Source organism: Microdochium trichocladiopsis (assembly GCF_020744255.1).
Source record: "Microdochium trichocladiopsis strain MPI-CAGE-CH-0230 chromosome Unknown B0I36scaffold_7, whole genome shotgun sequence".
Classification (NCBI taxonomy): domain Eukaryota; kingdom Fungi; phylum Ascomycota; class Sordariomycetes; order Xylariales; family Microdochiaceae; genus Microdochium; species Microdochium trichocladiopsis.
In genome coordinates this window covers 2,692,749-2,707,571 of record NW_025763550.1, presented here as the reverse complement: position 1 = coordinate 2,707,571, position 14,823 = coordinate 2,692,749, and the positions used below count along the sequence as shown (strand labels likewise).

General features: G+C 58.2%; 6 protein-coding genes across 6 annotated transcripts; 4 read left to right on the top strand and 2 right to left on the bottom strand.

Moving 5' to 3' along the window:
- Nucleotides 1–132: 132 nt before the first annotated feature.
- B0I36DRAFT_328446 (uncharacterized protein) lies at nucleotides 133–2,885 on the top strand. Its single transcript, XM_046154594.1, has 2 exons — nucleotides 133–409; nucleotides 495–2,885. The coding sequence occupies exons 1-2, from the start codon at nucleotides 183–185 to the stop codon at nucleotides 2,770–2,772; spliced, it is 2,505 nt and encodes an 834-aa protein (XP_046010812.1). The 5' UTR covers nucleotides 133–182; the 3' UTR covers nucleotides 2,773–2,885.
- Nucleotides 2,886–3,278: 393 nt separating this feature from the next.
- Nucleotides 3,279–4,900, top strand: B0I36DRAFT_247341 (uncharacterized protein; the record flags this gene model as incomplete). The annotated part of the gene is made up of 2 exons (XM_046150302.1): nucleotides 3,279–4,356; nucleotides 4,557–4,900. 2 exons carry the CDS (start codon nucleotides 3,279–3,281, stop codon nucleotides 4,898–4,900), a joined length of 1,422 nt encoding a protein of 473 aa, XP_046010811.1.
- A 119-nt stretch (nucleotides 4,901–5,019) lies between these two features.
- B0I36DRAFT_146252 (uncharacterized protein) lies at nucleotides 5,020–5,340 on the top strand. Its single transcript, XM_046148444.1, has one exon. It carries the CDS (start codon nucleotides 5,138–5,140, stop codon nucleotides 5,306–5,308), a length of 171 nt encoding a protein of 56 aa, XP_046010810.1. The 5' UTR covers nucleotides 5,020–5,137; the 3' UTR covers nucleotides 5,309–5,340.
- Nucleotides 5,341–6,321: 981 nt separating this feature from the next.
- B0I36DRAFT_246543 (nuclease PA3) lies at nucleotides 6,322–7,360 on the top strand (the record flags this gene model as incomplete). The annotated part of the gene is made up of 2 exons (XM_046150237.1): nucleotides 6,322–6,385; nucleotides 6,474–7,360. 2 exons carry the CDS (start codon nucleotides 6,322–6,324, stop codon nucleotides 7,358–7,360), a joined length of 951 nt encoding a protein of 316 aa, XP_046010809.1.
- Nucleotides 7,361–8,399: 1,039 nt separating this feature from the next.
- B0I36DRAFT_413510 (uncharacterized protein) lies at nucleotides 8,400–9,566 on the bottom strand (the record flags this gene model as incomplete). Its single annotated transcript, XM_046161998.1, has 4 exons — nucleotides 9,041–9,566; nucleotides 8,924–8,979; nucleotides 8,675–8,854; nucleotides 8,400–8,588 (listed from the first exon to the last, which is right to left on the bottom strand). Exons 1-4 carry the CDS (start codon nucleotides 9,177–9,179, stop codon nucleotides 8,400–8,402), a joined length of 564 nt encoding a protein of 187 aa, XP_046010808.1. The 5' UTR covers nucleotides 9,180–9,566.
- Nucleotides 9,567–10,972: 1,406 nt separating this feature from the next.
- Nucleotides 10,973–13,712, bottom strand: B0I36DRAFT_328439 (uncharacterized protein). Its single transcript, XM_046154593.1, has 4 exons — nucleotides 13,225–13,712; nucleotides 13,009–13,157; nucleotides 12,807–12,908; nucleotides 10,973–12,738 (listed from the first exon to the last, which is right to left on the bottom strand). Exons 1-4 carry the CDS (start codon nucleotides 13,264–13,266, stop codon nucleotides 11,205–11,207), a joined length of 1,827 nt encoding a protein of 608 aa, XP_046010807.1. The 5' UTR covers nucleotides 13,267–13,712; the 3' UTR covers nucleotides 10,973–11,204.
- Nucleotides 13,713–14,823: the final 1,111 nt, after the last annotated feature.

The following is a 14,823-nucleotide window of genomic DNA, read 5'->3' as shown; positions in this document are numbered from 1 at the left end:
TGGGCGTCGCAGCAAGCCCAGGCACGCCTGGTTCCGCAGTGGTCGGCCCCAATTCCGCACACCTCCAACACCAGCACCCGCACCAGCATCAACAACAGCAGCAGCAGCAGCAGCAGCAGCAGCAGCAGCCGCCATCGTCGTCGTCGCTGTCTCATCACCAGCAGCAGCCGGCCTCGACCCCCATGAGCGCCGCCGCCACCCCGGGCCAGGTCTCGACCCCCCAGCTCTACGGCGCCGCCGCCACTCCCACGGCCTCTGCCGCCTATCCCGCCCGTGCTGTCGCTGGCTCCAAGCGCAAGAGCACGGCCCCGGGCAGTGCCGACGACGACGATGGCGAAGCGTCTCCCGGGGCCAAGGGCGGCGCCGCGGGCCAGCGCAGCAAGCGCAGCCGGTACATCTCAATTGCCTGGTAAGCGCCAAGTCCCAAGTGTCGTTCACGGCCACGATCACTAGCCGTGCCACGGAGCCCTGACAGTCGACCCAAAAATTCTTAGCAACGAGTGCAAGCGGCGCAAGATAAAATGCAACGGCGAGACGCCTTGTCAGCGCTGTGGCAACCTGAACCTGCAGTGCCTCTATGCGCCCAACTGCTGTTCCTCCAGCGTCAAGGACTCGGACGAGTTCAAGCAGATGGACCGCAGGGTCTCTGGGCTGCAGGACCAGGTCACCTCTCTCTTCAACAGCCTGGCTGCTCTGCGGTCAGAAACTGTCCGCCTTGCGCCGATTCAGGATAGGGTGTTGCCGCTGCCATCATCTGGAGGGACACCCACCAGCTCAAATCCAGGCTCCATGGTGCCGTCTCTGCATCGACCAGAACTGCCGCCATTCAGAGCCGCCGGGTTTCGTGGGCCGACGAGCACACACTTCAGTCTTGATGTCGCCAAGAAGACGCTGCACAAGATGGGTTACAGCAATCTCGGCGACGGGAATGACGAGATGACTGGTAGTCATGGCAGTCCGGGAAAGTCGCCTCACGCCATGTCACATACTTCGCCCGGGTTCCCGCAGCAGGGCCAGCAGCAGTTCTCTGGCACCTACTCGCAACAAGCACCCGCTTCGCAGTCAGCACAGCAACCGCCGCCGCAAGACCAGCCGCCACGGGACCCACTGTGGGATTTTGAAAAGGACGAAATTCTACGACTCTGTCGACTACACGAGGACGAGGTGGGCATCATGTATCCCATCATCAAGATTGACACTCTGATCCAGCACGCGAAGAATCTGGCCTCGTGGATGGAGGCGTCACGGGATAGTGGTTATGTCCAACGAACAGAGCAGGAGCTGGCCTTTACCGATGTCGACACCCTCGTGCTCAAAGTCATTATGGCCATGGCGCTTTCGGTCGAGGAGCATGGCAACAGTGAGAAAGGCGCCCGGCTCTTCGAGAGCGCACGGCCTTTTCTGGACAGGATGCTGATGAGTGACGCGAGCGACATCAAGACACTGCCTCTGCTGGCGCTGTCTGCAGGCTACCGGTTCTTCATGAACGAGGAGATTCTTGCCTGGCGCGTCATGGGACAAGTCGGCCGCCACTGCCTCGAACTCGGTCTGCACCGAAGGGACGCCATTGACCGCCTCGAGACCGAGGACGCACGCGTCTATGTTCTGCACACCTTTTGGACCGCCTACGTGCTAGACAGGCGATGGTCGCTCGCCGCTGGCCTGCCCTGGTCGATACCGGACGAGGAGATCGACCCGCAGCTGCCGTATCCCGACAAATATCCTTTCCTCATGTCCATGATTGGCTATTCGAAGCTCAGCGCGCGAGTGTGGAAACTTGTGCGGCAGTTTGACGGGCAGATCGTCGCAGACCAGGTGCCCATGGAGATCAAAGACATTGACCAGTCGATCAAACAGTGGTATACGAACCTGCCCAAGGAGACGCAGCTCGAGATGTCGAACTGGGAAGCCCTCCCACCGTTTATGAACCCGCAGCTCAGCGCTCCGAAGGAATATGACGTGCAGCGGTCGCAGATCTGGACGTACCTGCGCCTGAACCAGCTGCGCATCCTGCTCTACACCCCTATCCTGCACACACACAGCTGCATCATGGAGAACTTGGGCGCTGCAGAACGTGTGGTGCGGCTAGCCAAGAACACGATCCGGTACCTGTCTCACCTGCACAACACGACCAACATCTATCGCAAGATGCAAGCGTTCTACCACCAGTTTCTGACGTCCGCCATTGCCGTGTTATTCCTGGCATCGTGCCACGCGCCGGTCAACTTCAGCTCCTCGTGCCGCGATGAGTTCTACATGGCGCTTGAGCTCGTCAAGGACATGTCGGCCAAGTCGTTTGTGTCGAAGCGGTTGTGGAGCACCATCAAATCTCTCAGAGAGGTTGCACCACGGCTGGGCCTGGCCGAGGACCCGCACTCGTCAGCGGCGCTGACGATGGCAGGACTAGCTACTGGCCATCACCACGCCCCAGCGCAGGAACCCCGAGGCCCTGTGTACGCATCGCGGACGCCGGGCCCTGGCAGTGCGACGAACGGTGCGGGCACGGCGGCTGCATCGCCTTTCCCAACAAGCACGAACGCGACGACACCGGGGATGATTGACAGCTTGCAGAACGGCCACCAGATCTCGAGCGAGATGTCCAAGATCTTTGAAGGTTACATTGGCACGACGAACGGGTTCACCCCACCGCCCGACCAGTCCGGGGCCAATAGTGCCGGCATGCAGCCTGACGACGGGAGCGGGGAGGGCGAGGTGGATGCGTCGGGGCTTGTCGGGGCCAGTGTATATCAGCATTTTAGGGACATGTTCTAGGCTGGCACTCGGGTTGGTGAGGACTTGCATGGTGGTTTCCATTTCGGTTGGTTCTTTGTCAAGCATAGCATTAGGGGTTTAATCATATCTAATCCATCTTACGTCGCACACCACACCTAAAGATTGCCTTCCAGGGGTGTTCCAGCACCGTCCGCTCACGGCTCCACCTGTCGTGATGCCGGGGCCCGCGGCGATGGTTCCGTGGTGGAGTTCCGTGGTTAGCCGGGATCGCTGGCGAGGTGGGTTTCGTGGGGAGCCGAGCACGGCATGCGCCGGCGCGGGGCAGGTGCCGGTAAGGCCATGGAGCTCCCGTCTTCTCAAGTCGCAAACGTCGACGCCAGGAAATGGCCAGTCTCTCACGGTGTCTCCTGTCTACATTGTCCTTGACTTCAAGCTTACGGAGGACAGGCGCACCAACAAGCGTGCGTAGACTCGACAAGGTGCTCGTACCCTTATCCGTCCACGTCCCTTTCCACCTACAGCCACAGCCACAGCAACATCGCAACATGTCGTCTTCGTCGCAAGCAGCCGCGCCGCGGCGGACCTGGGTGCCTGACTGCCCGGCCGACAGCCCGTTCTCGCTCGCCAACATCCCGTTCGGCATCATCCGGACTCGCAACGACAACACACCACGCCCGGCCATCGCGATTGGCAACCATGTGCTCGACCTGAGGGCCCTCACCCGGTCGTCCTCGTTCCCCTTTGCCGAGATCTTCTCGTCCACCTCCTCGGACAACAACGCGAACGACGACAACGACGACGCCGAGCTCAAGCAGGCCCTCTCCTCTCCCACCCTCAATGCCTTCGCTGCCCTAGGCCGCCCCGTCCACAGGCGCGTCCGCACCGCCCTGCAAGCCCTCCTGGAAACCGACACCCCGCACGCCACTGCGCTCCGGGACAACGCCGCCCTGCGGGAGGAGGCCCTGCTGCCCAAGACCACCGTGCGGATGAACCTGCCCATGTCGATAGGCGACTACACCGACTTCTACGCGGGCTACCACCACGCCTACGCGGTGGGGTGCATGTTCCGGGGCCCCGAGAACGCGCTGCAGCCAAACTACACGCACCTGCCCGTGGGCTACCACGGGCGGGCCTCGAGCATCGTCGTCAGCGGGACGCCCATCTCCCGCCCCAAGGGCCAGATCCTCCTGGACCCGGCCGCGACTGGGCCCAAGAAGCCCGTCACAGGCCCCTGCAGGCGGCTGGACTTTGAGCTGGAGCTGGGGTGCCTGATCTCGCGGCCGAACGCGATGGGCGAGGCGATCAAGGTCGACGACGCGGACGAGGGCCACATCTTTGGCTACGTCCTGCTCAACGACTGGAGCGCCAGGGACATACAGAGCTGGGAGTACGTGCCCCTGGGACCCTTCAACAGCAAGAACTTTGGCAGCACGCTGAGCCCCTGGGTCGTGCTGGCGGACGCGCTGGAGCCTTTCCGGTGCCACGGCGTGGAGAACCCGGTAGTGCGCAACGAGGAGGAGACGGGGGGCTTGCAGGACTATCTGAGGGAGAAGGTGGCTTCGACTTCGGTGCCTGGGGCAAGAGGTGGCATGTTTGATATCCGGTTGGAGGTTGATTTTATCAGTAAGCTTCCTGTTTTTTTTTTCTCGCCCCTGCTGTTGTTGTCCTGAGCTTTCTCGTTTTCTGCCACTTTTGGGCTTGGGTGCCATGTGTGTATAATGAAGAGACTTTGGCTTCACTGCACCCGGGTTCAGCAAACACGCACAAGAAAAAGTCGACGAAACGTCCTTTTGCTAATCTTCTTCTTCATCACGCAACAACAGCACCCCAAGGCGACACCACGACCATCGGCAAGACGTCGGCCAGCCAGCTCATGTGGTCGTTCCCGCAGATGATTGCGCACCACACGCTCGGCGGGTGCCCCCTGCGCACGGGAGACCTGCTCGGGTCCGGCACCATCAGCGGGCCTGGTGCCCGGGAGAAGGGCAGCCTGCTGGAGATGACGGAGGGCGGGAAGAAGGAGATTATGCTGGCGGGCATGGAGGTGCGGACGTTCCTCAAGGACGGGGACGCGATTGTGCTGCGGGGGGACTGTGGCGCCGGGGTGGAGTATGGCAGGGTCGGGTTCGGGGAGTGTGTTGGCAGGATACAGACTGGGTTGCCGTGAACTTTTCTGGCGCGCAACAACGAGTGTCAAATTTGTCCAAAGGCTGGGATGAGAGAGCATCGCGATTTTTCGACATTGAGCAGCAGACACGTTCCTGGAACACATGAGCGCGCACGTCGCTGGTTAAGCAATGTTTTTGAGGTGTGATTTCATGAACTACGGCTGTTCGTGGCAGTTTTGGTCAATTGCTGATTGCAAGTCTGTCTTCGTCAATTCCTCCTCTCCAATTCGATCCTCATGACCATCATCACCTCGAGGGACCAGCACCTCGACTGCTTACGGCACAGGCAGGAAGAGGTCACGCATACTGTTCTGCTCATTGCCGCGGCCGTCGACGCAAGTGAGATACATCAAGGCAAGCGTGCCCTGTCAATAGCAGTTCGGGTGGCTGCTCTCTCTCTGTCTTAGATATTGCGTAGAGCACATCTCACCTCACTCGAACGTGGTTATCAAAAGGTGTCGCTGACTTTGTCATTGGCCAGGGCACACATACGGTGACCGGCGGAGCAAGATGACCCATGGGTGCGATCGAGGACATTGTGTGGCTTGCCCGGAGTGTGCTGTAATTAGTGCCGGACAGGCTCCGAGCAAGGGCTGTAGGCAATCGATTATCTGGTCCGCGTTATTGCGCGGGCCTGGCAGTATTTTAGAACTAGTTGCTGTGCTGCTCGGAGGCTGACGGCAGTGTTGGTTGGAGAGCTAGACCGAATCAGACAGGTCCTTTGGATCGCTGGGCCTCTGTTTTCCTCACTGTGGAGAGGGCGCCGCGGCTGGCTGGCGGGCATGGAGTCGGCCGGGGGAGACGAGATCGGCGCAGAAGCCAATCTCGAGGACGGACCAGGGCGAGGGGCGCTATCTGGCCATTGACAGGCAGGCACGCAGGATGCCCGGCCCCCCGGCCAGGTCCACAGCCTTGCCCAAAGAGGCAACTCCCAACGTGACCTCCACACGGCCCTCGACGCCCGTCTCCTTCTCGAGCGGCGAGCCCCGAACAACACACACCAAAACATGACATACACACATCATCGCAGAGAAACCAAAGCGTCGGGAGACCACAGCATGGGCCGGACCGGAGACCGGCTGCTTTCTTGGCACCGCCCGGGCGGCCACAGATACGTACTTGGCTTAGCCATGGCCAGGACCGGGGAACGCGGGCATCCCAGGAATGAGGGCAGAGTACAAAACGGCCCCGGGGTTCCCGCTGTCGATCTTTCGTCTTATTCTTTTTCCCTCCTGGCTCAAGGGTCTTGACGAGAAGTTGCCCTCCCTCCCTCCTTCCTCGTGGTCCGCTTGTCTGTTGCTCCTGCCGACAATCGCCATCTTGGACGCCTCGCCTGTCACCTCCACCCTGTCTGCAAGTCCCTGACCGTCGCGACATAAACTTTGTCCTCGCCTCCGCCTCCTCCTCGACCAAGATGCGCATGATCCACGCTGTCGCTGTCGCGGCCACCCTCGCGGGCCCGGCGCTGTCCTGGAACACGGACGGTATGTCTCACAATCGCTCCCCGTTTCTCCCTGTGCCACTTGAACCCCCAAAATGTTCATTCGCTGACTTCCTTGTTTTGTCGCGCAGTCCACCAGCAGATCGCCTATGCGGCCGACGAGCTGCTCAACCCGTGGACCAAGCAGATCATCAAGCAGCTGCTCGAGCCGTCGGCGGAGGGTTCGCTGGGCCGCGTGGGCGCATGGGCCGACGGCTACCGCAAGACGCCCGAGGGCGCCTACACAAACACGTGGCACTACATTGACCCGGCCGACGAGCCGCCCTCGTTCTGCAACGTCCACTTCAACCGCGACTGCACAAAGGGCGGCTGCATCGTCAGCGCCCTCACCAACCAGACCGAGATTGTCAAGGGCTGCATCTCCCGCGCAAAACTCGGCAAGATCCGCAACGGCGAGGACTACACCTGCGCCAACGCCGTCAAGTTCCTCGCCCACTTCACCGCCGACATTGCCCAGCCCTTGCACGTCTCGGGCATCGCCGCGGGGGGCAACGGCTTCCCCGTCACCTTCAACGGCACCGCGACCAACCTGCACTCGGTCTGGGACGGCGCCATCATCTACGCCAAGGCTGGAGTCACCAGCTTCAACAACGCCACCATCCAGCCCTTCTTCAAGAACGCCGTCAAGCGCCTCCGTAGCGACGACTTCATCACCTCGACCGCCGACATGCTCGCCTGCTCCGACCCGGGCACCCCGCACAAGTGCGCCATGGAGTGGGCCCGCGACACAAACGAGTGGACCTGCGACTACGTCTACTCGCAGATCTTCAACGGCACCGACCTCGCCACCAGCGGCTACGCAAAGGGCGCCGGATACATTGTCGAGGTTCAGACCGCCAAAGCCGCCCTGCGCATGGCCACCTACTTTAACCGCCTCGTCGAGGGCAACTATCGCCAGCGCGACGTCTATCTCGAGACCGTGCCCAGTTGGATCCTCGGTCCTGCGGGGGGTATCTGAAGGATTTTTGACCTAGAAAGTTAGATGGAAAGATAGAAAAAGAAATAAAATCGTTTTTCTTCCCCTTGGGCGGTGATAGCTGGTGAGATTTCGGCTGTTTGGCCGGGGTCTTCTCTGCATAACCAAAAAAGAAAAACCCGTGGACAGTAGAATGGTGATGTTCTAGCAAATATTAATATGTGCAAAACCCATGAATCAGTATCACGGGAAATGTTCCAAATTCTTCCAAAAAAACAAACAAAAAAACAAAAAAAAAAGACCCTGCGAGCCGGCCATGTCCGTTATGGGCGAACCGTGACAAAACCTCTGGTCACCAGCTGAGCTACGCCCAGATATGCAACGGCTCCAGCGGGAAATGAGCCGTTGTGGTGGTGTACCATCTGTCGTTGCTACTTCGCACAAGCAATACCCGGCGCGGGCGCGGTTGCCCGTCAGGTGCACTCGAGTGTGCTGCAATATTCATACTTGAAGTATGTAAGCAATGACAACAGCAGCAGCAGCAGCACATGTTATCAAAAGTGGTGTCTCTGTGTGAATGCGGGCTTAGCTGGGCGACAGCACCACGACGAACCGCCGCCAAAGGGAACCTGGGCCGACCACAAACTTGTAAGCAGCCCAGACATATCACGCAGCTTGCAAATACCATAACATGCGCGGCTAGACTTTGGATTGATATTGAGTACAGATGCTAGCTGCAGAACCTAACAATAAGAGTGCCAGTTTGTGTCTGTCGCGGAGGACAAAAAACCAACATGGCGTCAGGTGAGGGAATGTTCAACTTTCCACAATGACGATCCATCGGCCCAGGGCGGCGCTGTGTTAAAAAGCACTAAACAACGACAACGCCAGGCCAGGGCCAATCCATGCCATCGATCACAAATATCCCGGTTTACTTTGACGCCGTGTGTTGGTAGCAGTAGTAGTAATAGGTACAGTTACAACACTAGAGGACGGCGGGCAAGTCTGCCCTCGCCTCGAGGAATGATATAGGTGAGGTTCGATGCCGGACGAGGGGATCGCAAGGAGGGAAGTCATTCATCTACTCGCCGCCCTTGTTCTTCTTCTTCTTGCCGCCGCCGACGTTGGAGATGGTGGGCGTCGAGGTCAGGTGCACGTAGAGCCGCTGCCAGTCGGCCTCCTTCTGGTCTTGCTCCTGCTCCGAGTACTCGTGGTGCGAGGGCATCCACTCGAAGCCTTCCAGGTAGGGCTTGTCCATCTCGTCGTCGGCCTGGTTGCGCAGGGTTAGCGATTTGAGGCCAAAAAGTGCTAGTCACCCGCTCGAGTGCACTGCTTCCAGAGGTGCGCTATGCTTACCCTCTTCTTGTTGACCTTGTGGATGGCGTCCATGGCGTCCTTGATTGTGACGCCCGTCCGGTTCCGCGCGGTCACGTGCGAGCCCAGGGCAAAGTGCAGGTCAATGGCCCGCACGATAGGTGTGACGAGAGGCTTCTTTAATATGTCCTTCTCCTCTACCGTCATGGACGACGTGTTGATCTTCCTGCATAGTGGAGGAGGTCAGATTGACGTTGGCGGACTTGATCGCGGGTGTGCTACGGGAACAACATACCAGCCTGTCTTTTGTGTTTCGGGGGCTATTTGCAGTGGCGTCTTGTTCTCCCCTAATCTCAGAGTCAGCTTATCCTGCCGGTGACTGTCAAGTCTTGCAGGCTTGGGCCTTACATAGTTCCTTGATGCTGGCGACACCAGCCACGACGGAGCTTTGGCGGCGGTTCTTCTTATCACCGCCGGCAGAGCCAATCTTCTGCAGGGGCTCGAGACCGTCGACGGCGGAGTCGACCTTGGACAGTGGCTCTGACATGGTGGGAATTGGTGAGTTTTGCTAGGGATATCTCCTAGTAATGATTGGGACAATAAGATTGGTAGTTCTCTAGATGGCTCGTGTCAGCTCACGCGGATCCTCTGGTGCGGCTAGCCCGGATAGGGTCTTGTTTCATGGGGAGACAGTACCTGCTGAGGACGACTACCAAAGAGGGTTGTGTAAGCAGGTGTTCTTCTGTATCCAAAGGCTACAGCGTGTATGTTGTGTTGACAATTGTGAGCTCAGTGTGAGTGAGGAAAAGAGGAAAGAAGGGTGAGAAGAGAAGAAGGGGACGAGAGGGGTAGAAAAGGGCAACAGCCAGAAGAGGGGTATGGACCTGGGATTGCTGCCGGGTGAGTCGAGCAAAGCGGCACCTGAGCAGCTTTCGAGGCGCAGGTGAGACTCGGGGGTGTGAGGAGTCGATGGGGAGCTGTCTAGCTTGGGACGCGGCCCGGGGCGGGGAAGCTGTCGAGATAGCTCGAGAGCTGCTCGTGTGCTCAGCTGATCACGAATGGTGGGCTAGAGAGCTGTAGGTACCCGGGCGAGCCGCGAGACGAGAGGGTCAGGACCGAACGGGACGAGGGCGGGGTAGGTTGACGGCACTGTGCTGCTGAGGAGAAGTACCTGAGCAGCCATGGCTGCCGTGGAGGGGACGCGTGGTAGCGTCGTGGTGTGATTGTCGATCGTGCGGGCAGTGCGTGTTGCTGCTGGGAGGCAGATGCAGAGCAGCCGACTCACCTTTGTGCGTCACAGGTGGGCCATGGCTGTCTGTCGGCCGACCACAGACCACAGACGACAGCCCACAGTGCAGGGTATGCGCCAAGCAGGGCCAGGGCGCGCAGCAGCATCAACGCCGGAATCTGGGGAAACGGGTCCTCTGAGTCCGGGGGTGGGGCCTGCGCAGGGGTTGCGCCTGCCGCGTGTGTCCATCCGCCCACCCAGGCAGTGTGTCCCAGGCCAGGGGCTGACTGGTTGCGTGGGACTGCATCAAGCAAGTCCTGTCGTTCGCGGCCGTGCCCTCTCGAGGCCATCCAGGCCCGTCCGATGATCGTTCTCCGACGAAAGCAGCTGATGCCAGACACGGTGCTGCCGTCCAGGGCAGGGACGGCCGTGACAGCCCCACCTTCCCCTTCGCTGCACTGTCCTGTTTGCTGCGTTTGGAGGGGCAGCCCATCAAGGTCGCCCGAGTGAGAACCTCCAGGGCTGCAGGTGCACCAGACAAGAGGTGGGGTCCACATTCCATCCAATGGCAGCCGCCACAGCGGGGTCCCTGCCCACCGGCCCGCAGCACCTTCTGTAGCATGATGTGGTGCTATCGCCCAGTGGCACCACACTGGTGCCAACCGGGCCCAAACTCTGCTTGCCCTCTCCTCATCCCCAGCACTGCCCATACACCAAATCGCAATGCTAAGCTTGTTGGCGGCCGCTTGCGGCCTCTTGTTGATCCCCGTCCATCACGCCCGAGTCAGTTCCGTACCTGTTCTGCACCTACCTGGCCAGTCTCGCAATGCACAAGCCTACACAAGCAACGGGATCAACGGATTGAGTGAGGCTCCAGTGCGAATCACAAGGACGGGCGATGGTCTTGATCGCTAATAGGTATTCGCGGGCCTGGGGTCAATCTTCCGATTTGTTCATGTTTCCATCACCTGGCGCGACAGCGAAGCGAGTTCCTCACCACAGGCTATGAAGTCGCTTCCCCTACACAATCTGATTGGTGGAAGCGGCGCATCATCCTATCAGATGAATGATGCAACAAGCCCGAGCCCGTGCCGGAGTATAAAGAAGCACAACCATTTGTCCCCGCAAACTTTTTGTTTTGTCAATGACATATAGCTAGCATACCCATCACGAGAATACAACCCAGTCATATTCCTTTCCTTGACTCCCATTCATCGCTACTGTCGCCCCCGAGTGCGGGCTCCGGCTTCGCTTCTTCTCGAGGATTACACATTATGGAGAAAGGAGAATAACGATGGCCTTCACCCTAGCCTTCATGGCTTACCCGCACGTTGTGAGATATCGTCAGGGCGCATGCACCGCAGCCTGAGCAACCGGCTTCGTCTCCGTTTCAACACTTGACGCATCCCCCATTTTCTCGGTGGCCTCCTGTGTCAGAGTCTCGTCCTTTTTAGGGTCTCCGTCTACCTTCTTTCCGTCAACTGCTCCCTCTTGTTTCTTGCCCCAGAGACTAACGTTCGGTCGAGGAATCGAGGGCATCTCTGGCATCTGTCTAGGGATAAACGACTTGAAGCTTGGTCCTGATGGCATCTGAGGCATGCTTGGCATCTCTGGCAGCTTGCTGGGGACATACGACCTCACGCCAGTGCCGGCCTGCTGGGCTACACCCATGAGATATCGCATGTATGTCTGCTTCTCGTCAGCACCCGCTTCCGCCATCAGCGGGTTCTCCGGGTCGTCGTCGGGGAGCGGCACCATAGATGCTGCTGCGGCAATGTCCATGGGAGATTCATCTGGGAAGATGTCGTCGTCCTCCTCGCCGCCGTCGCCCTTGTCGGCGACACCAGATGCGGCTTTTCCAATACCCTTCTCGTCGGGAATGTTGTCAGTCCTCGGGATCTCCTTGCCGTCTTCCGTGGTGGAGACGGGCTCCTCGATAGGCTCGGGCACGGCATTTACGGCCAGACCAACCTTGTCGACAATTTCTGACTCGTCGTTGAACCAGCGGACCACGAGGTCACTCGCGTTGGCGGTCATCTTGTCATAACCCTTGTTCTTCTCAGGGATGAACATGCTCATGTGGGCCTGGACCTCCTCATCAGCCCCCTCGATGACCTGTCGTGTAAACAGCGAGTAAGAGTCGTGCTCTGCTGGTGGGATCGCACAGAATGTTCGCTCTGGCACAAAGTAGCCACCACTCCAAACTCCGTTCTCGCCCAGCGAGGTGTAAAAGTCGTGGACGCCGATGCCTCTCAGTGAACCCAGTCTTTGCAACCTGTGACTCAGCTCTTGCTGTTTCATGAGCGCCCCAACAAAGATGAAGTGATCAGAGAGATACTCGAATGACCGCCCCACGTTGCCACGGTTGATGTACGCCAAGCCCTGGCTGAGTGTATCAATACCCTGCTGGTATCCCTCCTTGACAGACTCCTTGTTGAGGTTGCGCATGCTCTTCATACCGTCCATGATCTGCTGCCGATGTACGTACGCAGCCACGCCTCCTGCCGCAATCGCTCCAACGGTACCCGTCCTCACGGCAATCAGCTGCCAGCCTTTCCAAGCGGCGGACTTGGACGAACCGGAAGAGGTCGCCACTTTGGGAGCCCTTGTCGCAGTGCGAGCGAGCGTGTTCCTTGCGAATGCAGAAGGCGCCGCGGACAGGGCAGTCATGACGTTGAAGACGCTGCTGACCTTCTGGTAGTTTGAAAACGCCCCGTACACGAACATGGATCGGGCGAGGCCATTGAACGGCGTGTCGAAGGTCAGAACACCTTGGATCAGTGGGAATATGGGCTTCGCAGTGCCTTCCTCGCCCTCTGTCTTGCTGGCCAGCCTCTCATTAAGGACTAGCAGCGTCGTGTCGGCGGCGACAAAGCCTCTGTCATGCCATGTCAGTCTGGAATGGCAGGGAACTGTGTGGACTGTCGAGGACAAACAAAAGCTTACCCCATCGAGTGTGCAACCAAGATGACACCGACGTCGCGGTCGTTAGGAGGCCATGGCTTCTCGCTGTGTTCCTTGCGCACGTCCATGACCTTTTCCTTGAGCCTAACCCCAGCCTGCGTCAGTCGGGTCTACAGCATCGCCCACATACAACACTGGATGTCGATGTTTCATGCAACTGGGACACGAGCAGTAGGTGACTTACCAGCTCAGTAGCGACTCTGAGCACTGGCCCAGCTCCCCCTTTGTGTCATATTTGGGATAAACGACGGACTCTACATTCTGCTCAGGCAGCTTGGCGGCGACCTGCTTCTGAAGATCCAAGGGGAAGTTTTTGAAGGTATCATCATTGCCCTGTTTCGATGCAGGTTTAGTCGTCGCTCGTCTCTTGGAGTCTCCTGGATCACTTTATGTGTCTCACCTTGAAGCCGTGTATGAAACACAGCAGCAACGTTCGTGGCATCGTTGCAGCTTGTGATGGTATGTGATTATCTCATGCGTGTGGCTTTGCTCAAGATTATGAAGCGTCAGGAGTTATCGATACTATTATTGCTTTTGCTGGTAGGATTGAGCAGGGTTGTTCAGGCGGGAAGTGGTCCCGAGTAAATCAACAAATGCTGCGTCAAGCAAGGAACTGAAGGTGAATAATATATGCTTGCTTGGGCACCAGGATTTTCCCTGGCATCGAAGTCCCAAGATAAGCTCCTTTGTTCGCCACGATCCTGCTGGGGTTCTACCGCGGTGCCGGGCGATATCCAGATCGCGATGTGCCGTGATCTTCCTTGCAAGGGTTTGCAGAGAAGGTGGGCGAGCAGGGGGGGGGATGGATATGCAACCGGGCAGGCTGGCGTCGGCACTAGCCACAGCACGTAACTCGTCCTTGTTTCGTCTTTTCTTCGTGAAGTATTTCCAAGGAAGATGGCAAGTATAACGTACACACGCATGTACCAGCTCGAGGTTGACAGGGTTGTGGGAGGGAAAACGATGTGGCTTGCGCAGTGGGCAATGTATTAGAGTTTCCTGCACGCCTGGGGGGGATTGACATCGCACCCTTCCTCCCATGAGCACACACATACATACGCTACACACAGAAAGTATGACGGCTTGTTTGGTCCTGTCTGGCATGTGCCCAGAGCCCCCGGGTGGCGAGTGGCTGCCATGGCAGAAGGCGCACTTACACCACCCCCATCTATCACTCCATCCAGCCATCCCGCGGCGCCTGCCCGCACCGCAGCCTGCACAACCACCTCCCTGACGTCACTGTTCCTCCCCCCACCATATGACGTGGCGCAGCAGCACCCGGCACCACGACCACCACATGCAAAGCCCAGAGAACCGCTAATTGCTATGTAGGAGCACGCTTGCAACGGATCGACCACACACACGTGTATGCTGTGGCGTAGATGATGGCAGGCAGCAGGTTATACTTTTGCTGTCCAGCCAGCCAGGCGGAATTCTCGGAGAATGGAGGAGGAGCAGCAGCAGCAGTGGATCGTCCTTTGTTACGCGCCTACAGGATGCAAGGCTGCGAAAGACACGGGAATAATAAACGGTATTCGAACGTGCAATAAACGCATGACCTAAAAAGCAATATGCTCGTGGTCCCGAGCTTCGGCAGGCGTTATTATTTGTGTGGTCTTGCGACTTGCAAAGAGGTGTGAACCACGACACCATGACGACAACACGAAATCCATGCTCTGAATGAAGTGCAGATGCCCGGCTGTGTAAGCATTTTATTAGAAGAGGCGAATTATTTGCAGGCCAAAAGACAAAAACTTCGGTGTGAGGAACATCATTATTATTCGATCAACAGTCGGTGGAGTTTTGACTTGGTTCACTCAAATCTGAGAGTGTGCACATAAAAACAATCCTCAAGCACATTGCCAGGCTCGGAGCAGGTGTAACGAACAAATGGCTTTTCTTGGTGCTAGAATCCTACCACTAACTAGAGATTACAATCTACTCATCGTGGGATGAGTGTACATGAGTAATGTTGAGATGCAAGAAATTTTGGCAAGTT